The sequence below is a fragment of the Dreissena polymorpha genome, chromosome 5 (assembly GCF_020536995.1).
Source record: "Dreissena polymorpha isolate Duluth1 chromosome 5, UMN_Dpol_1.0, whole genome shotgun sequence".
Lineage (NCBI taxonomy): Eukaryota > Metazoa > Mollusca > Bivalvia > Myida > Dreissenidae > Dreissena > Dreissena polymorpha.
Window position 1 is genome coordinate 39,859,180 of NC_068359.1, and position 22,818 is coordinate 39,881,997.

The 22,818-nt window shown below is 36.6% G+C and overlaps 2 protein-coding genes across 2 annotated transcripts in view; one reads left to right on the forward strand and one right to left on the reverse strand.

Moving 5' to 3' along the window:
* LOC127881912 (cyclin-Q-like) overlaps positions 1–22,818 on the forward strand; it is a 78,041-nt gene that overhangs the window by 23,357 nt on the left and 31,866 nt on the right. The gene's annotated exons all lie outside the window — the stretch shown is intronic.
* The window catches only part of LOC127881908 (tafazzin-like), a 19,364-nt gene continuing 6,749 nt past the window's right edge, over positions 10,204–22,818 (reverse strand). The window contains exons 3-8 of the mRNA XM_052430118.1: positions 15,564–15,678; positions 14,906–15,006; positions 13,457–13,561; positions 12,907–12,959; positions 11,674–11,751; positions 10,204–10,694 (exon numbers count right to left, since the gene is read on the reverse strand). Of these exons, the coding sequence (XP_052286078.1) occupies positions 10,506–10,694; positions 11,674–11,751; positions 12,907–12,959; positions 13,457–13,561; positions 14,906–15,006; positions 15,564–15,678 (641 nt within the window). The 3' untranslated portion in view covers positions 10,204–10,505. The remainder of the gene's footprint in view (positions 10,695–11,673; positions 11,752–12,906; positions 12,960–13,456; positions 13,562–14,905; positions 15,007–15,563; positions 15,679–22,818) is intronic.

Sequence of the window (22,818 nt, forward strand, 5' to 3'; positions counted from 1 at the left end):
TAGTACGTTTTACACATTGAGCATGGTGTCCGCTCTCTATTTCAAGTAGTTTAAATCCGATCTTCACGAAACTTGGTCGGAAGTTGTAACTAGATGACGTGTAGGTCAAGTTCGAACATGGGCCATGTTGGGTCAAAAACTAGGTCACGGGGTCACTTAGTGTGTTTTAAACCTCACCATGTTGTTCGCTCTCTAATTCAAGTAGTTTTTATCCAATCTTCACCAAAATTGGTTAGAAGTTGTATCTTGATAATGTCTAGGGCAAGTTTGAATATGGGTCATGCCAGGTCAAAACAAGGTCACAGGGTCACTTAGTGCGTTTTAAACATCACAATGTTGTCCGCTCTCTAATTCAAGTAGTTTTCATCCAATCTTCACCAAACTTGGTCAGAAGTTGTATCTAGATGATGTCTAGGTCAGGTTTGAATATGGGTCATGTCGGGTCAAAAACTAGCTCACGGGGTATCTTAGTGCGTTTTAAACCTCACCATGTTGTCCGCTCTCTAATTCAAGTAGTTTTCATCCAATCCTCACCAAACTTGGTCGCAAGTTTTATCTAAATGATCTCTAGGACAAGTTTGAACATGGACCATTCCGGGCCTAAAACTAGGTCACGAGGTCACTTAGTGCGTTTTTTAACATTCAGCATGGTGTCTGCTCTCTAATTCAAGTAGTTTACATCCGATCTTCACCAAACTTGGTCAGAATGTTTATGGAGATTATCTTAAGGCCAAGTTAGAACAAGGGCCTTTCTGGATCAAAAACTAGGTCAAGATCTCACTTGAGCATGGTGTCCGCTGTTTTTTGTGAAGACGACATGCAAAATATTATGTGTCAATGCGGCATGTGGGGGTATTCGTCACGTCTGTGACAAAGCTCTAGTTTGAATGAACTTTGTTGAGAACCACAATACATTGTAATTTGCTACCTACCAAATATTAAACTTTTAGGCCGTGCGGTTTCAAAAGTTGTATTTATTTTTAAAATCCCATTCTGTGCCCTGTCCCGATGACCAGGACTTCAACAATTTGCAAAGAGGACCATCCAGGGAACATTGCTATGAAGTTTTTCCAATTTCTGCCTGGCAGTTCTAGAGATGTTGATTGAAGACAAATTAAACGGACACTTGCATGTACAGTCGGTCGGACCCAAAAGCACACCATGAGCACGTTGTGCTCAGGTCAGCAAAAAAACGAACAAAAAATAAACACATCAACAACAAAATTGTGAATGTATGCTGTTTAAACCACAGGTATTTGACACATTTTTGTTTGGTCCTAATATCTTTATGATATATAATAAATTAACACATGCAAATAAACTAATTGAGAAGTGTCAATTATCTATGGTTTTCACAGATTGGATGTACAGGTAATCCGATGGTGTGTTATTTTTTATCAATGACACTGCACAACTGAAGATGGCATATATTAAAATACCCGTACTTTTCTAAAAGCGTCTTCGAGCATAAAAACGAAACAATTACTTTAAGAATTATAAGAATGTCCAAAACGTATTGCAAATGCGGTTCATTTTTAGCTCATCTATTTTTTGAAAAAAAACATGAGCTATTGTCATCCATCACCTTGGCGTCGGCGTCCGGTTAAGTTTTGCGTTTAGGTCCACTTTTCTTATAAAGTATCAATGCTATTGCATTCAAACTTGGTACACTTACTAACTATCATAAGGGGACTGGGCAGGCAAAGTTAGATAACTGTGGCTTGCATTTTGACAGAATTATGTGCCCTTTTTATACTTAGAAAATTGAAAATATTGGTTAAGTTTTGTGTTTAGGTCCATTTTATTCCTCAAGTATCAAAGCTATTGCTTTCATAGTTGCAACACTCACTAACTATCATAAGGGGACTGTGCAGGCAAAGTTATGAAACTCTGACTGGCGTTTTGACAGAATTATGTGCCCTTTTTATACTTAGAAAATTGAAAATTTGGTTAAGTTTTGTGTTTAGGTCCACTTTTTTCCTAAAGTATCAAAGCTATTGCTTTCATACTTGCAATACTTACTAACTATCGTAAGGGGACTGTGCAGGCAAAGATATGTAACTGTGACTGGCATTTATGACGGAATTATGGGCCCTTTATACTTGAAAATTTGGTTAAGTTTTGTGTTTTGGTCCACTTTACCCCTAAAGTATCATAGATATTGCTTTCATACTTGGAACACTCGCAAACTATCATAAGGAGACAGTAAAGGACAAGTTGCATAACTCTGGTTGTCATTTTTACAGAATTATGGCCCTTTTTTGACTTAGTAACTTCGAGTATATGGTTACATTTTTTTGTTTAGATCCACTTTACTTCTGAAGTATCAAGGCTATTGCTTTTAAACTTCAAATACTTCATGCTATCATGAGGGTACTGTACCTGGCAAGTTGAATTTAACCTTGACCTTTAAATGACCTTTACTCTCAAGGTCAAATTATTAAATTTTGCTAAAATAGTCATAACTTCTTTATTTATGATTAGATTCGATTGATACTTTGACTAAACAACTCTTACCTGACAAACCACAATAGACTCCACCCAAACCATCCCCCCCGAATCCCCCCTCAACCCCCCCCCCCTCCCATTATTTTTTTTAAAATTAAAGATCATCTAATAAATGACCACCACACCCTCACACTATACCCCCACCCCCCACCCCCAAAAAATAATTTTTATGCCCCGGAAGGGTGGCATATAGCAGTTGAACTGTCCGTCAGTATGTCAGTCAGTCTGTCCGTCCGTCCGAAAACAACTTTAACATTGGCCATAACTTTTTCACTTTTGAAGATACCAACTTGATATTTGGCATGCATGTGTATCTCACGGAGCTGCACATTTTGAGTGGTGAAAGGTCAAGGTCATCCTTCAAGGTCAAATTTATGGTGTCTGTCCGTCCGAAAACTTTAACATTGGCCATAACTTTTTCAATATTGAAGATAGCAACTTGATATTTGGCATGCATGTGTATCCCATGGAGCTGAACATTTTGAGTGGTGAAAGGTGAAGGTCAAGGTTATCCTTCAAGGTCAAATGTCAAATATATGGCGTCTGTCCGTCCGAAAACTTTAACATTGGCCTTAACTTTTTTTAATATTGAAGATAGCAACTTGATATTTGGCATGCATGTGTATCTCATGAAGCTGCACATTTTGAGTGGTGGAAGTTCAAGATCAAGATCATACTTCAAAGTCAATTTTTTTTTTAATTTCAAAGCGGCGTTCTCATGAAGCTGCACATTTTGAGTGGTGGAAGTTCAAGGTCAAGGTCATCCTTTAAGGTCAAGTTCATCCTTCAAGGTCAAAGGTTAAAAAAATAATAATTCAAAGCGGCGTTCTCATGAAGCTGCATATTTGAGTGGTGGAAGTTCAAGGTCAAGTTCATTCTTCAAGGTCAAGTCATCCTTCAAGGTCAAAGGTAAAAAAAAAATAAATCAAAGCAGCGTTATCATGAAACTGCACATTTTGAGTGGTGAAAGTTCAAGGTCAAGGTCATCCTTCAAGGTCAAAGGTAAATTTTTTTTTTAAAAATCAAAACGGCGTTATCATGAAGCTGCACATTTTTAGTGGTGTTAGTTCAAGGTCATCCTTCAAGGTAAAAAAATATAAAAATTTCAAAGCGGCGTTCTCATGAAGCTGCACATTTTGAGTGGTGAAGTTCATTGTCAAGGTCATCCTTCAAGGTCAAGGTCATCCTTCAAGGTCAAAGGTCAATTTTTTTCAAAGCGGCGTTCTCATGAAGCTGCACATTTTGAGTGGTGGAAATTTCAAGGTCAAGTTCATTCTTTAAGGTCAAGGTCATCCTTCAGGGTCAAAGGTATTTTTTTTATAATAATTTCAAAGCGGCGTTATCATGAAGCTGCACATTTTGAGTGGTGGAAGTTCAAGGTCAAGGTCATCCTTCAAGGTCAAGGTCACCCGTCAAGGTCATCCTTCAAGGTCAAAAAAATATTTCAAAGTGGCGTTCTCATAAAGCTGCACATTTTGAGTGATGGAAGTTCAAGGTCAAGGTCATCCTTCAAGGTCAAAGATAAAAAAAAAAAATTCAAAGCACTATAGGGGGTATTGTGTTTCTGACAAACACATCTCGTTTTTTTCAAACATGGTTAAAAACACAAATATTTATTTTTATTATTTTATTTTTGAAATACCGTCTCACCATCCCACCCAAGAATCCCCCCCCCCCCAAATTTTTTTTTTTAAATATTTGTTTGCCTTTTTTTTCATTTTTGGATGATAATGTAATAAATGACCACACCCCCACACTATACACCCCTCTCCACTCCACCCCTCCCTCCTTTGTGATTGAAATTGAGATAGGTCCCTACACCTTTTAAAAGAACAAGAAATGTGTTTGTCAGAAACACTATGTCCCCTTCTGCACCGCTTTGACTTAGTATTTTTGACCTTTGACCTTGAAGGAGTAAAAATAAATTACTGAATAAGTTGCGTTGTGACACAATTCAACTCTTATCGTTGGCAGCCATATTGTGCTGTTAAGTGGAACTGTATGCACATGTTTTGTAAAGTACTCTCCGAGTAACATTTGTGTAAATTTTCCTGATTGTTGGCCAACAAACTAAAGTTAAGACAAGAGATCAGTTTGTCAGAAACACAATGCCCCCTATTGCGTCACTTTGAATTAAACAATTTATATTTTGATTATATCCCTTTAAAAATATTACTTCCCTTGTGAAATGATCTGTACCAGCCAAGTGATATAAAATAGAAATTATCTCCCTTTAAAGCTTGTTACTTCCCTTGAATTTTCTTTTTGATCTTTAACCTTGACCTTTCACCACTAAAAATGTGCAGCTCCATGAGATACACATGCATGCCAAATATCAAGTTGCTATCTTCAATATTGCAAAAGTTATGGCCAATGTTAAAGTTTTCGGACGGACGCACAGACTGACAGACAGACGGACTGACAGTTCAACTGCTATATGCCACCCTACTGCACAGGTGGTTAGCGTGTGGCTATGATATTAATTAGTGAAAACATCATTTTGAATGATAAATTATCATTTATAACGAAAAATTAACTTTTCTAGAAAAAAATCACTATCAAATATATATAACATTTTATGCCAACATAAATTTGTTTATGTCATTGACCTCCCCACTCTCTATTTTATACGTGAGTGTCACGGTTTAGTAAGGGTATTAGCAGGGAATGTTCTGAAGGGAAATTGCATTTAACCATAAAGTTTATAAAATCATTGTGTTGCCAGATTGTTAACATTAACACACTCTGTTGAAAGAGCATTAATTTTACCATGCTATTTTTTATACTGCAGCAAATTGAGTTCATGAATAGATGTTTGACATTTAAAAAGCTGTTAGGCCACGACTTTTATATTTCTTGGTTTACAAAACCGCCGACCCTAATTTTTGGAAAATGGGAAAAAAAATAAAATCGGAAAATCGTCTTTTTTTTAAATATTTTATTCCCGACCGCACTTCAAAATGAGCGAAATGAGAAAAAAAAACGATCCGGTTTGAGTACGGTTGCGAATAAAATCAAGTAAGTACAATCAACGATTGGTTCACATATATTGCAGAGATCGGGATATTTTTCAATGTGACACATTATGTACCAGTCCTTTTATGGGCACTTCTCAAAATTTATTTCGGGTAAAAATTACAGACAATAAGAAAATCAGCGTCAGTCAAATGTCGACCCCATCAAAATTTATTTCCGTGTCTGTGACGCAACTATATTGTTTAACATGTTAATTATATTAAACAAACCCGATAGTATTTGATAATAAGTATAAATAATCCAATAAAACACTGCCATTATTTACGATATATGTGTTTAGGAATTTTGTAAACACGTCCGCCATAGTTTATAGGAACTGTACAGAAAGTTTGGAAATCGGAACAAATCGGTATATCTCGGAAAATCATTGATAAATGTATTTGTCGTTTCAATGCTTAGGGCCGAGTAATTTCGGCAAATCGGAACTCAACTTGTGTAAAACACTAGCTCAATTAACCGTTAAACTCCGCCTCCGTTCTCTGCAAAAGACTCGAAGGCGGAGCTATGCACGTGCTTTTATTAAATTGGAGGATTGCAATTGAGAAACAAACACACGATTGGTTCGGCATGTTGATTGCTAGACAAAGGAAGCCCATTTTTTCGGCGCGAAATTTGTCGCTTTATTGCTTCCGACAGAAAGCGGCTTTCCTTTGATGACGTCAAACTGTCAATTCACACAGACTGCACATTTTCGAAAAACTTTAACTTACTCCTTGTTTACAATTCCAGTAAAAAAAAACACTTGCTAACATTAAACTTTGGATTAAATTATCAAAATAAAGCAAAAGCGAAGTTGACAAATATGATTTAATTAATTCGCGTCAATTCAAATAAGACGTTTTGCGTTGTAAATCAACGAGTTTTCATGACAACAACAACTTTGACAAACATTACCGCGACGACGCATGGATCGATCTACCTCGATTTTTTTTTTCATGTACGATCTCATAAGTCGAGTAAGAGCAAACACATACCGGGTAATTTGTGTATGAGTAGTTTATCTTATATAAGATTTATGCAACGGGCATCGCATTGCGTAATGGTGCGCATCCAATTATGGAAATGAAGTGCAGTTTTTCGTTTTAATGGGAGAAGAACGCATGTCATGTAATGGAGTGTTTAAAATTGCCTGATGTTACATAAGGTGCTGTTAGGACTCATTTCATTTGAAGATATAGATGTGTTTCATTGCATAATTTGATTTTTTGTCTCTGTGTTAAGGTTATAAAAGATATGTTGTCTTTGTTCTGATGTTATTAGCATTAACTTTTTTTTCCAATGATGTTTTTTTTTTTTTTTTTTTTTTTCGACCGCCCGATGGACCATTTTCAAAATAATTTTTGTAAACCAATAAAAAAAAAAGTCGTGGCCTTAGAATAAGCTTTGATAGACTAGCAGTTTTGGAACTTTCGGGAAGCCAGTCTTTGCATAATTCTGGACGTGCGTAGTTTCACTGATATAAAATTTGTCATTTAAGGCATTATATGTAAAATAAAAGGTTATAATTTTACGTATTATTTTGAACTCTGGTATAAGGAATTCTTTGCATATCAACTTTTGGGGCGGCGACCCCGTTTTCTACAGAAAATTTGAGTGAAAAGGTAGGATCAGTCACGATGGCGTGGTGTACAAAAACAAAGGAATTTCGGAACAAAGAACATTCACTTCCGGTAAAGATGGCTGTGGTCAAGGGCCTCAAAGTGCAACTTTTTGGTCATTCTTTTGTCAAAATGACAGCTCACAGCGTCACGATTTAAACTTGCAAGGAAATGCTCTTGTTCAATATTCCGGATTCCCGGGCGCTACAGTTAAGGAATTGAGGAGACATCTGGAAGTTGTTAGTGATTTCAGCCCAGACATTCTTGTGCTGATCATTGGGACAATCGACATGTACAATTCGGATGTTACTCCGGAAAGTGTTGCTCGGGATATTGAGAATTTAATAGACACTCTTTTGTTTTTGTTTGTGATTGGAGTGGGAAAAGTCATAGTGTTACAAGTTTAACACAGACAGGTTCCGTTATCTCATACAAGATATCCACAGATGTCGACGTGGATTGGTTCAATGCACGTGTTGACGATCTGAATTCCCATCTGATAGGGATGCTCAATCGCACTGGTCATGGTCGTTCATGTCTATGGCGTATGAAGGGGTTTTGGTCTCCTGCTTGCAGACAACAAAATTTTGCAGACGATGGTTGTCACCTGTCCAGTGCCGGTCAGCTCCGCCTCATTACAAATGTCAGAGCTGCTGTGGTCGCCGCCCTGAAGGATTCTATTTGCCATTCATAAGATACGTATGATACTATCTTTCCTTTTCTCAGATATAGATAATTTCAAAAGAAAATTATCTATTCATTATATATAATTATATTTATATTATGTATATTATATATATATATATCTTGATACAAATACATAGCGCATGTGGCTATATTACAATGTTCTTAATTACATTTGAAGTGTTCTTGCTTTTTTTTTAATTTTATGCAAGAATTGCTGTTACGTTGTGTCCTTATTTATTAGTGAATCTCATTTATTAAAGAGTTCACACTCTAATTAATACCAACAATGTCAGTACGGTGTGATTTGGTCTTCATTTCTGCGTTGAATAAGACCAAGATCGTGAAAATCGCTGCAAAATTGATGAAGTAATGGCTGTTCAAAACGATGCGCCCCGTTTTCCGGTGATTTTGAGTTGGATACCTTGTTATTTAGAAAATAACAGGTTACTGTCCCATCGTTTTGTAATATATCAGGCGAGGCTTAGAATAATATAACGGCGAGGCTTGCCGAGCCGTTATTTTATTCGTGCCGAGCCTGATATATTACACAACGATGGGACAGTAACCTGTTTTTCTGTTTATCATACCACATTTTCCTAAAAATCTGCAAAACAATCCATTTCTTTATATTTAATATGTATCCCGCTGATTTTGCTGATCCGGCTTTTACACGTTGACATACATGTAGAAACGGCGTTCGAAAAGACGACACGAATAATCGCTAATTTTAAACATCGTATTGAGAAAAAAAGTTGTTTGCACAACGAATGGGAAGAGTACAACCGCTTTAATTATAAACGTCTTGAATTTGAGATCAGGAATGGACTGCAGCGACAAATTTAATCTAAGGACACACTTCACCGAATAGTTTGGAGACGCCATTTTGGAGATGTGGATTGAAATTGACATTTTGATGATGGTGTCAATAATGACATAAACGTGTTAAATCGTTTGTTTAAATAGTTGAGGATAAGCATACAGTTATCATTTGTCTTGACTTTCTGTGCAAAATTTGCGAGTGCAAAGACTATATCGATATTTAAAATTTATTGCCCCATTAATGACGTCATTTAACTTATGCAGTGCGGGCTGTTGTGATTTTTTAAAAATAAACGTTTTTGTGATTTATGACTTTAAACTAGAATAAAATATGTACGTTCTTGGTATCAAATTGTTTGTTTTGTTGAACCTGATTCATGTTGATAGAAAATCCCACGTAACTCCAAACATTGACTGATACAAGAACTTCCTGTTGACCATGATATAAAAAAATATATCAGGCAACGTTATATCAGGCAGATATCAATGCGGTGGTATGATAATTATAGGTTATTAGACGTTTCACTGTACAATACGGAGATATATTTGGACGAGCACACAGTTTGAAGTCATATTGGACGTGCCGTTAGGCGAGTCCAATATGACTTCAAACTGTGTGCGAGTCCAAATATATCACGTATTGTACAGTTTAAACGTCTAATAAACTTTTTATTCTATATCCTCATTACCAAACCAGCTTTCCGTATTTTTATTTTCATTCATTGATTACGCACTTTATGACGTATCTCGTGTGAAGTCATTTCTCTGACGAAACATACTAGTATAAGCAAGACTCTGCATTTTATGGACAACAATATGGAGGTGGTAGTGTTTAATAAATCTAGTAGCAAATTATACCATTTTGATAGCATTGAACGAATCCAAAAGGCAAAACGTATTTCGGATTGTGTGTTTGTCATGCATAATTGTTAACTTCGATAGGAATAAAACAACTCGCTCCGACAGGATTACGAATTCGTAAATTGTGTTTTGGCCTTTGGGCTAGACTGGTGAGCATGTGTACAAACGCTATCAACAAATACTGTGGTTTAAAATGCATTTCGATAAATGGATGGAAGAACAGAAAATGGAAAATGGAAATGCATATCATTGTAACTTAGATGTTATTAGGCTAACATTGGATTAAAGTTGTCATTTTGTTTTGCTGTTGCATATTTGTTTTCAATTTCTAGCAATAACAATATCACTTGCTTTTGCATTTTTTTTTTAATTTCTAACAATAAAAAATAATTAAATATCACATTCTCGATTCGTTTTTTTATTTCCTCTCATATTTTCAATAGGAAAGTATTAAAAAGAGACATACAAGCAAAATATCGCCTGTGTGAATCGATTATAGTACATTCGGATACTTTTTCTCGGTAACGGCTTTTATCGTTATAAAACAATTGCTTAGTGCACTTGTACTCAACTGTCCAATATGGAAAAAATACAGACTTTTTGGATCCAATACCGGAATATATTGGACGGTCACGTGGTACATATGAAAAATGCCGATTGGATGAATTTATTGGATATAGAATAAATATATATATTTGATAGTAATTTTATTTTTTCAGAAAAGTTGATTTTTACGTTAAAATATGATAATTTATGATCATTCAAAATGATGTTTTCACTCATTAATATCATAGCCACACGCTAACTACCTGTGCCCTACTAGGGGCATGAAAATATGTAAAACACAGAACTTTAATTTCAATTGTTACCATATAACATTTGCCCAAAACACCTGCCAGCCAAGTTTTGACTAATTTATAAGCAAGATTTTTCTTTAAAAAATCCACATAACAATAAAAACAACATGTGTATATATTTTCCAATGAAGCTGTTTTGCTATCTGCCATTGCTGGGCTGTGATGTCACGTCTGTTCCATTGGCTGCTGACAACTTCTCATCTACCTGCGACGATACCCCTCTGGGAAATGTCAACCCAATACGAGGGAAATGAACCCGTTCTGTTTCCTCTTTTAGCAAATAAAATTTCTCCTCAATATCATCTGTAATTGCCTTCAGTATCTCCTCCTGAAAATTATAACATTTATTTGAGTCATGTTCTGGGAAACATGGGCTTGATGCATGTGCTTAGTGTTGTCCCAGATTAGCCTGTGCAGTCCGCACAGGCAGGGATGACACTTTCTGCCTATGATTTTGGATTTGAAAGAAAAATGCCTTAAAAGCCGATAGTGTTTTCCCTGATTAGGGACAACACATTACGCACATCTATTAAGCCCCATTTTCCCAAGAAAGGCTCATTTATTTACTTAAAGAATGGACCCAAATAAATAATGTATAGGTACAAGATACACACATTTTACAATTAAATATACTAGTTAGTAAATTCAGCAAATGCAACGTGATTACATTCACTTATTTTTATATTATTAATAAGGAATAACAGACATTTTCACTTTTCTTAAAAGAAAAAAAAAGAAAATATTTAATTACTTACTAAAAATGTTATTTTATTATTAACTTAATTTTAGTATCATGCTTCTTTTGGAGTGTGATTACATGTATATATGGTTTGTGAACATGTGTCATAGTACATAAAAAACAGTAATATTACTATCAGTAATAATCATTCTTACAACATGTACTAAATACTAAATTCAATCTTGGATAAATAAAATTTTATTTATCTTACAAAATAGCATATAAAATATACACACTTTGTAAGACAATTTTTACATTATAATATTGTTCAAGTAAGGAACCATAGAAATGATTATCTCTAGAACTGACAACGGCGAATAATAAATCCGATCATTTTGTGTTTACTTATTTTCAATACCAAGACAAGTGCCATCCTGTTTATCCTACCATGCATTGCTATTGTTAAATATATCTCCAAATCCACTTTATAAAGATGGTCTCCTAAAATATCGCAAATCTGTACTTACGAAAATATATTTTTTTTATTCCTGTTGTCAGTTTTTGCACATTGTTAAACCAAAGCTAAATTAAAACACGTCTTCAGTTTTAGACATTAATGAACTCTTACCGAAGACATTTGGCATTCCTTCATTCTGGTCACTTCATTTGTGTAGTCTATTGGTTCTCCTATCACTATGGTAACAGTCTACAGAAGAGTACAGATTTGTTTACATGATATTATTATAAAACGGATCATTTTCACAGACTTATAAATCAATTTATTTTCACTGCTGTGTGCCAAAAAAAGAGCAATAGATATTCGAAAAACATGTATGCCCCTGACTTGCAGCAAAGTCATGCCTGTGACCTTTGATCTCTTGGTTTGAAAATCATTAAGGGTCATACTTATGTTATGTTGAGATTAACTCGTATACTAATATATGAGATCCTAAGAATTCTCTGGATAATGTATGCAAAAATGTTAATGCTACAAGAACATGTGACCTTGATCGTAAACATGCTGATTCATAAAGCAATATGCATCTTCCTTTCTCCCAAGCAACAAGCTTAGCAATTTAGATGGTCAAAGGTAAGAGTTCTCTAGATATTGGGCAGAAACAATTTTTTTATACAAGCCCATGTGACCTTGACCTTTGAACGGATGACCTCAAACTTAATGGGCATCTTCCTTTCCTTCAAAGTAAGCTTAACAAATGTGCGTGATCAAAGATTTCTCTAGATAATGTGCTACCACGCATTTCCTGTTACAAGCCTCTGTGACTTTGACCTTTGTGCCATTGACCTAAATCTCAATAAGCATCACTCTTTCCCTCCAAGTAACAGTATCACAAAGTTCTATGATGATCCGATTTAAAATGGAGGCCATCAGAATACACACCTCCTGTCACACGTGTTCCCATCTTATATTACATTAAATTAATGGGAATATGAACATTATTAAGCATTGTTAATATGAAACAATGAACAAATCTGACATGTTATTGTGATTCTAATAAAAATTGCTGACAACATGTAGATGACAAAGTTAAAGTAAAAACTGACAAAATAAAAGTACAAAATTGAACAGCCTTGACCTTGAGGCTTTAGCCTACTAGTATTTATTCAGAGTATTCCGGTTAACCTGAAGCAAACTTTATTTCTTTTCATGTTTTTCCAGTTTTTGTTCTCACTACTATAAAACGTGTACTTGAGAAATTCAGCTCCTATGCTTGAACACGTCCAGTTAAGGCAAATGGTCAACTTTTAAACATCTATTAACAGGTCTTTTTAAATAAGTATATTATAACGATTTAAAATGGTTACCAAATGTATTAATTATTAATCTAATACATTTACAAACCTTTCCCACGCGAAGCCAATTAGGAGTTTTAATTGGTGAAATTGTATCCAGTCCTGGAAATAACATAGAAACCATCCTTGTAACTACCTGCAGCTGCTATTCTTTACATTACCACAACTTACTTGACTACGTATTATGCACATCCATGCATGTATAACTGCACACTTTTTAATGCCAAAATGGAGGAAACAAAGTTTTCTAAGAAAGAAACCTTTTCAATCATTTGCAAGTTTACTATTCAACAATCGGTTGCTACAATGTATAACTCGCAATCATTTTTTAATTGAAATTTGCGGGTAAGACTGCCCTTCATTCATGGTAAATTATGGTAAATGTTTGCTTTATCAACACATGATGGATATGCAATTTAGATATGTCTTCCACGATTTATAAAGTGAAAACAAGCTCAGCAAACACGAGAAACATCACATTATTTTTATTTCAACAGAATTTTTAATTACGATACCTAACCATCCCAAGCCTCTCGATTTCCCAGATTGGGAAAGTGCCTATTACTGATTCTTTATAATCAAGGAACAAAATCGCTCACCTATATGATAGATTGGTAGCACTATGGGGGTGACATCAGCATCTGCTATGATCCGACTCACCCCCCACTTCAGTCTCCATCGAACCTTTTTTTCATTCACCGAGCCTGGAACAAACATAATATCAGCCTTGCTGTTGGAAAAGTTTTTATGTATGTGTGAAAGTGTCGTCCCAGATTTTCCTGTGCAATCTACACAGGCAAATCAGAAACAACACTATCCGCTTTTATGGTATTTTCAGAGGTCAGTTACTAACGAAAATTGAGTTTAGGCGGAATGGCCCTGTTTAGCTTGTTTGCAATGCACAGGCTAATCTGAAACGACATTTTACACAGGCGCATCAAGCTCCATTTTCTCAGAGCACCGCTCATATCTTTCTGAAACATGAATGAATGTGTTTACTCCTAGAAAATAGTAAAGGAATGTATACATAAATCATGCAACTATTTCTTGAACTATTCTATGGTTGCCACGTTGACAGATATCAGTTGTAAATTATTCTCTAATATTTCATATTTAATTTGATTGTAGAAATTTAATTAAAGTTGTCCGTGGTGCCATTTCTTTCCTGGTAATAATTCCCACATTTAAAATATATTTAAAATAACTTTCTTAGTATAATTCCAATAGGGTTTTTGTATGGAGAAAAAAAAGATGTAAACCATTGACATTTCAAGACATAATTACATGATGTTTGTCTTTTAATGGACTTGGCATTGTTGCCCATTATAAACATGCATAATAAAGATAATGGAAAGAATATTGCAGGTAAATAATAAAAATATTATTTTACAGCGTTTAACATTGTGGTCGATTTGTACTCGTTCTCACATTGGAATCCCCTTTCTGCTCGTCAAATATGGTATTTTAGCTGAGTACTCATACAAATATATCATCTTTTTGCACACAAAAGTATTGAATAACCTAATATTAAAAACAAAATATTTTTTGGAAAGGATGGTGTAAGCTAAGAAGTGGTAGAAGGTCTATACATTACAAACATTTCATATTATTTTGATGGTACTACAATATCGTCTTATCAGTGGCAAATTGAAACCATCTCAAATATTCATTAAGCAGAACATTACAAAATATGTCGCATACAGATGCGAATATATAACTTTCAGAATTGCATACAAACAACATTCAAGCTATATAAGGCAAGCCACATTTTTTGGAAAAATGGGCTTAATGTATTAACGTAAAGTGTTGAACAAATTAGCTTTTACAGTCCACACCGGCTTTTCAGGGACGACACTTTTGGCTTTTGTGGATTTTTTTGGTTATAAGTAAATGTCTACTATAGGAAGATCCAGATCAGATGGAAATTGTCGTCCCTGATTAGCCTGTGCAGACTGCACAGGCTAATATGCGAAGACACTTTACACAAATGCAATAAGCCAAATATTCCCAGAATGACTTCTTTTTATACACTAATGTCTGCTACATGCCTTCTGGGAATATGTGGACCCACTGTCCAGTGTTGACCTTGTCCAGGATTTGGTTCATGGCCTCCTGGTACACCCCGTGACCCCGCACAATGGGGATACACCTGTAACAGGCAGCAACAAACATAGTCCCAAAGCTCCAGCTAGGCTTTAATAGGGGCAAAGCATTCTGCCTGCCTTAGGTCCTACTACCCCATTGGACCACAACCATGCCCTTGTTTGATCTGATCACATTATTATACAGGAACTTTTTTTCCTTTTTTTATATTTATTTTTTATTATTAATTATATATATAAATGTAGTGGAAAGTAGATTTCAACTAATTGTTGGTGCGTTGTAAACTCACGGTTATATTGGGTCGGACTTTATCAAAGTTTAAAATAAAATATTAATACATGTAATATGAAATATGTACTAATAAAACACATGCTATATAAAAATAGGCCACGGAGAATATTACTGCACCTGCTTAAGTGCATTTTTGAGCATACTGCCCTAGGCCAGTCTGGCCTGCAAATTTTGACGGTCTTGACCATATATGTAATCTGGGCCGACACTTTATGCGCATGCATGAAACCGTTTTCCCAGAGCCAGACTCAACTTGTTTATTATCATCCTCATTGCACCATGAATGACTTCCATGAAAATCAAGCCACTTACTGCCCAAGAGTGTAGAACAGAGTGGAAGCAGGAGACTTGAAGCAGACTTCCTTTGCGGCCGGTACCCAGCGACATGGTGAACCCAGGTTGAGTATACTGCTCCAGGGACGGAAACCTGCATACGGAATGGATAAAATTGTCTACCTTTGTTTCCTATTTGCCTTTTTTGTGATTTTCATTTATTACCTTGCTCCGATAAGAACTGATAAAACAATATGTTAATTATTTAAATTGACCAACAAAGTATGTTAATCGAAATACAAATTATCAAGAATGTTGAGATACGACTATATATGTCATATAAAAAAGACTACAATACAGGTGTAAAAATAGCTTGTGGTTTGTTTATGGGCTATCGATCTTTTTAATCATGGACAGCTTTGACAAGTTTTACGATACATGTTTTAAATCATTGTTATTTGTAGCAATTTAAAACGTAACAGGTAAAGAGAATTTAGCAATCATTACGATTGGTTCCATCCAAACGTAGGCTAATTGATTGCAGAAATGCACTTTCATTTTTCGCGGGATTTTCAGGAAATCCCCGGGAATCACGTTTTCGAATGACTGAGTATGACGCAATAAAACATTGCTTTGTATCCTATTGCACTCAATCTTATTTAAACTCACTTGTCAATTAGTTGTTACAATAAAATCTGAACTGTGCCCTTCGAAACTGCTGTCCCATAATGCACTGTTAATTTTACACGTCCGAAAAATCGCGTATGTTTGTGTTTATGACATTTTTAAAAACATTTATCGAGACTTAGACCCCGTCATCCGCGTTATATTGAAGTTAGTGTATTCATTTAAATTTGCTAAATTCATTGACATTATTAAAAGTGACGTTTCAGACAAATTACTGTACTTAAAGTGATCAAATATTTACGATGCAAAACTCTTGAAACTTTATTGAAAACTGACAAAATAGTTTGCTAACACTAATTATAACCAATAATGTTCGCACCTCTTCTTATTTGCGCCGATAAAGGTAAAAATGTTGGCCATGATAATAACTGAATAAGACCAATTGGCAATTAGCTTCACTGTTTCAAACACTCGTTAACGGTTATTCGGTCCCACTAATCCGTTAATCATTATAATGATACACTAATGGGGGCCCATTATGGATCACCTGATAACAAAAGACTAGTATATTGACATGTGACAAACAGGCCCCACCTCCTGCAAGTGAATCTTAAGTGCCCTCCCTCTTTTCCCACTACGATTTATCGCAACCGCGATATATTTCGGACATGTTTTACAAACAAATCTGATATAAACTGAAGCATTTTTTATTTTTATTTTTTTTTCAAAGTCAGGAATTGGCGAATTTAAGTGCTGACGAAAACGTCATTTTTTTAAAAATGACAAAATTTCGTGCTTACGAAAATATATGGTTTCACAGTAATACATAGAGACGACATAATTTTAATCCACATTGTTTTGGGGACACTAATTGCGATAATTCACATCAATTAACAAAGTGTCTCGCCCGGTGATGTCATGTTTTCTATTAGCGGAAATGGAGTTTGTAACCCACGCTCTGATTGGTCAAGAGATATTCCTGCCAAATACCCGTATGAGGAGCGCTGTGAATGGTTGCTCATCAATTTTCAATAGGTAATTTACTACGCCATGGGGCGGAGTTTCACTGATTAGGTCAGTGGATTGATTTCGGCATGTATTCGGTAATAAACAGAAGCCACTTTGATAGCGCTGCGGATATGATAATTGCCAGATTTAAGAGCGAAGTGATTATCGCTGGTGTTTTTGATCCGGGAGATTTAAGGAAAGCAGCGGCGACATAATCACCCACTTCGCCCAGTTGCTTGATCCCTGCAGTTATGACTACCTCTGATAACTCCCCATCGACCTTGACTTGGATTTGCGACCCTCTAGGAAAGCTCTGAAGTAGTGAAAACAGTTTCAGTGCTTCCATACTCAGCTAGCTTTTTAAGTATACCAAAAGTCCATGTTAAATCAAAGGCGGCCTGGAGGTCCAAACAAATTGCAAGTTCTGATTGCCCTTGATTTTTTTTGCAGAAAAATTATCATGCTGTAGCCTAGCTAGCTGATCTAAAGTAGAGCAGACTGGAAGGGGTTAAGTTTATTTTTAGGTGTTCTTATCTATCTTTTAACCATAATGTCTAGCAATTTGCCTGCGTGAGATGTTAAACTTATTGGACGATATGAGTTTAGATCGTTTTTGTCCTTAACCGGTTTCGGAAAAGGAATCACTGTAGCCTGCCTCCACTCGGGTGGTTCCGTGTCTGTCCTCTACACCTGATTGAATAGGTTAAGCCATATTTTCAGAGTTATGGCCGGCACATGTTTAAACATCAAATATGATATTTTGTCAGGTCCCGTGGCAGTATTGCTCCTGGTGTTAATAGCACTTAATAATTATGTGAAGGTAAAGGGTAAATTGAGAGGCGTGCTGTTGTCCCAAGGTTCATGACATCTAAACTGTTTTGGTGCTCCGTCTCAAACCGCGTTTGATAGTTCAGAGTTTCAGGGGGAAGGTTTGAGTCACTGGAGACAGATTTGAAATGTTGAACCAAAAATTGAGTCTTTTCCCTTGTTTTAGTGGCAATTTCGCCTTTGTTTTTAAGTAAATGAATTTCCTTTAATTCTGTGAATCTTTTGCCAAAAGTCCCTAGTGTTTTTCTTGTTAATAATCGCTTTGTCCCAGAATTCTTTTCAATTTTGAGATTTTGCATCAAAAATGACCCGCTTTGCCTGGTTTTCAAGAGACCTATAATTAAGGAGATTATGCTCAGCGGGGTCATTTTTAAGTATTTTTATGCTTTTTTTCCGGTCCTGTACCGCCTTGGAACACGACTCATTCCACCACGGGACCCTTTTTCTGGTCTTGACCCTTGCCGGAGGAGACCGTAATGCTACGTTCCCGAATGGACAGGATCTTATTTGTTAAGGTGTTACAAAACTTATAAGGGTCCTGGGAGTGAACATCTGCAAGGAAGAGACAAGGGAGAGATCTGAACAGAGGTCCCTAAACTGAGCCCAGTTAGCTTTTTCTATTAGACATTTTTGCTATCCTGAGCACTGGGCATCAGTTCCATGTGCAATAGAGGTGAACAGGGTAACCTGTTGTGGGAGGTGGTCAGATTCCAATGTATCTTTAACGGTTGCCCATGCAGACGCACTGGCTATCATGGCATTAAACAGCAGTAAGGTCAATGTAAGAGTTTTACCCAGTGGGGTTTAGTCTGGTTGGAGAACCGTCATTGAGCAGTATAAGGTCTTGCTCGTCCAACCATTCTATTACCGCCCGACCTTCTGCATCTGAATTTTTGGAACCCCAAGCAGGGTGATGTGCATTAAAGTCCCCGTTGAATATTACATCATAGGGTCCTTTAACGGTCCTTAATTCCTTAAAGAGGCCATTCAGAGTTCAAAGAAAAGGCCGGTTCTTATTGATAACCAATTTAATTGCTAATGCCTCAAAAACAGTGCTACCATCCGGTTTTAACTGGTTGCTCACTCCCAGGTATTCACAATTAATAGTAATTTTTTTACATAAATGGGGGCCTTCCCAGCAATATGATGATTTAATATACCAAGATTGTTATATTCACAATAATAACCGGGTATTCGCTTGGTATTATTATTGGAGAATTTAGTCTCCTGAATGCATAAAATATGAGTGTGGGGGTTACTATCTATAAAATATTTACATTCGGTATGTTTGTATGTTGTAAAATCACCAACATGAAAAGAAATGATTTGAAGATCACTGTCCATAGTGGAAGGAGATTAAATAGCTTTTAAACTGATTTAATTTATGGTGAGGGGATTTGATTGCTAAGTTATGGCCGACACTGGCCGGTTGGGGGCATCCTGGGTCTGCTAATTTTGAAGGATCCCCAGTTCCAGAATGGATTTAATTAGTGATGGGTTTGACCGGGGGAATGATGACCTTTGTTACAGATTCCCTGGGATTTTTTAATCGGAAATATATTCTAGTGTAGATGTAGGAAGTAGCTTGACACCCAGTAGGCCTATGTTGGTCCTTTAGTATCTCAGCTATAAGGTCCGCCAGTTGTGGTTGAGGTGGCTCGGGCGCCCACGCTGTGGCTCACAGTATCGGCTGCAAATAGCCTGTTCTCCGCCTCGGACCAGGTGACCCCATAGAAACTAGAATGAATAGCTATATGCATAGCTCTCCTATAGGAGGGGCACCCCAGGTAGGATGTGGACAACGATGGTGTCCTTTACCAAAATTTTGTTGGGGACTAATCTAGAAGTGAGCAGTGCTTTTCCACAGGATTTTTGTCAGGCGCCCCGGGGCTGCTAGGGGTGGTTCGGGAGGGGTGTCCCCTCCCGACGTTGATTTTTTTTTAAATTTAACGTGTCAATTCCCCAATACATCCGTTTCAACCCGACTCTATGTATAATTACTACTTTTCAAGTTTCTATTTATTACCAGATAAACCCGTTTATTCCGTTTTTATCATCACTTTCTGGTAAATATTTACGATAAAAGCTCTAAATTATAACACAAACCTTGCCATTTTTTAAGTGACTATTTATAGATTTAATGAAATATTGCCTCTGAATATGCGTCAATCCCCTGAGCTGTTGTGTGCGTGTTAAAACGCTCAATACACGCACGCCTTTGTATGCAAATGACGCGACGTTGTACATGCTGCATAATTTTCGCGCTCTTTTTAATTGAGAAAAAGATTCGACGCAAAATAAATTCGCACTGCTAATTTGAAGCAAAAATAGTTAACGTGCGGTAACATTTACATTCCGAAGTGTGTTTCGGATTAAAAAGGCGTTAACATCGATTTACGGGAATGGGTTTTGGATTACAAATTTAATTATTCCCATTTGAGATTTCAACAAATATTAACCGTTGCGTTATAAATTCAACGATTATTTGTTTAAACACTTTACGAGTCAAATAAATGTTTTGATGGAATTATGCATGAAATTCACGTTGTCCAAGATGATCACGGCCGGTTGCCATCATCAGTCTTCTAACTATCGATTATCGGACGAAACATTTACAAGTGTGCGTAATTAATTCAACGAAAATTTGTTAAAGGTCATTGCGTGTCGAATAAATGTCAGAAAAACGAGGTGAATAAGTTCTATAAATGGACATGATGAAATATACATGTACTGGAATTAAATTATTATCACATAATTGTAACCGGGAGTCATTTGCACAACTTACTTGCTATAATAATTAATTATTTACCACTTGCAATTAATTTCTCGTATTAATTATGAGTCATAGGTAACACTTGTTTACAGTAAAAAGGTGTGATGATGATGCCCGAAACCGTCTTATAATGTACTGTACTGTACTAATTACCGGTTTAATATTACGTATATGGAACAACTTCTTGCTAATCAAGCTGCGATAAACTCTTACTTCATGCCCGACGTCAATCAAAAATAATGGTCGATAGTTAACCCCGCCCTCATAAGCATTCGCGTAACCGATTGGACGATGAACTTCACAGTTTGACCACTGTTAAGTTACCAGATACATCCTTGTCAGCATTTAAATGACTGTGTAATGTGGCTAGAATAATCGATATGCGCGTCATGCTATTCTCTTATCAGTGGATTAACCATTACCCCATGTGGTGTTTATGGCAATTACTTGTGAAAGTAGGTACCGAGTGCTCTTTAAAAACAGGAAATATTGATACACTGATAGAGAAACCTTGATTTTTTTGGACAATCTCCACTTTCATTTACTGATAAATACACTGATCGGAAAATTTCAAGCGCCCCGGGGACTCTGATTTCGAAATTCAAGCGCCCCGGCAAGGGGAAAACCCTGAGTGAGGATAGATATTTTGACCAGTCTCGGAAAGCCAGGTGGAGCGGGGCGAAAGGGAACAACCATTTCCAAATTAGTAATATGGAGGTCCCAGGTAGGTATTGCATGGTTGAATATGAGACATGTTCTAAGTTTTTTTAAATCCTGACTTTCCGGGATCCCTGCTATATAACCATTTACTGACCTCATGTTTGACGGGGATAAAGCTCCGACCGCGACCATACCAAGTTGGAACGTCCCCTTAGAGAGAAGGGTTGAAAGCGCTTGAGCGGACTTTAGCTGCAAGAGGACGCAACCAGACGCCAAAGGCACAATTCGCTCGACAAGCCCGGGAAGTTCATTTGCCAAACACGAGGCCAGTTGGAAGATAGAAAAGAAGGACATAATGGTGCCTTCACTTCCGACTGACTGAATAAGGCACCTACAGGGCATGGTGTTATGGGTCAGATGGTGCGTGTCCAGCCCTGAAAGTGCCTCCCCAAGTAAAGGGGTCAGGTTTTTACTCTGCCCCTCGACGGTTTTGTTTTGGGTTAGGGACATTTTTCAAGAAAGAATTGCATAAGGATTGAAAGAGAGAGAGAGAAAGATGTATTACTTTTTGTTGTTGTGGTCATGAACCTTATATAAAACAAGTAAAGTATCGACTACATATCACAGTTGAGATTGAGTACCACAGGAAGCAGCAAAAATAAGCACCCCACCGGTAAACAACCCAATATAGTGTAAATAAATATATATTGAAGAATAATTAAGTCATGTTGTAATTTTAACTGTTAAATAAAAAATAGCAAAAATAATTTTCAGATACCAAACGGCGTTCAAAATAATGCAAGTTTTAGATAAAAGAAAAGAATAAAATAAACAATGGACGGGCAAGATACATTGGAGCAATAAATTGTTGAAGGTTGTCTGTAATGTTGACCCTTTTCTCGTCTTTTTTCTTTGTTTAACACAGAAGCTTAAACAAGGGCTGTTTGTAAAACATGCATGCCCCCCATATGGGCTCTACGTTGTAGTGACAGCCATTGTGTGAATATGTTTTTTGTCACTGTGACCTTGACCTTAGACCTAGTGACCTGAAAATCAATAGGGGTCATCTGCAAGTCCTGATCAATCTACCTATCAAGTTTCATGATCCTAGGCATAAGCGTTCTTCAGTTATCATCCGGAAACCATGTTACTATTTCGGGTCACCGTGACCTTGACCTTTGACCTAGTGACCTCAAAATCAATAGGGGTCATCTGCGAGTCATGATCAATGTACCTATGAAGTTTCATGATCCTAGGCATAAGCCTTCTTGAGTTATCATCCGGAAACCATTTTACTATTTCGGGTCACCATGACCTTGACCTTTGACCTAGTGACCTGAAAATCAATAGGGGTCATCTGCCAGTTATGATCAATGTACCTATGAAGTTTCATGATTC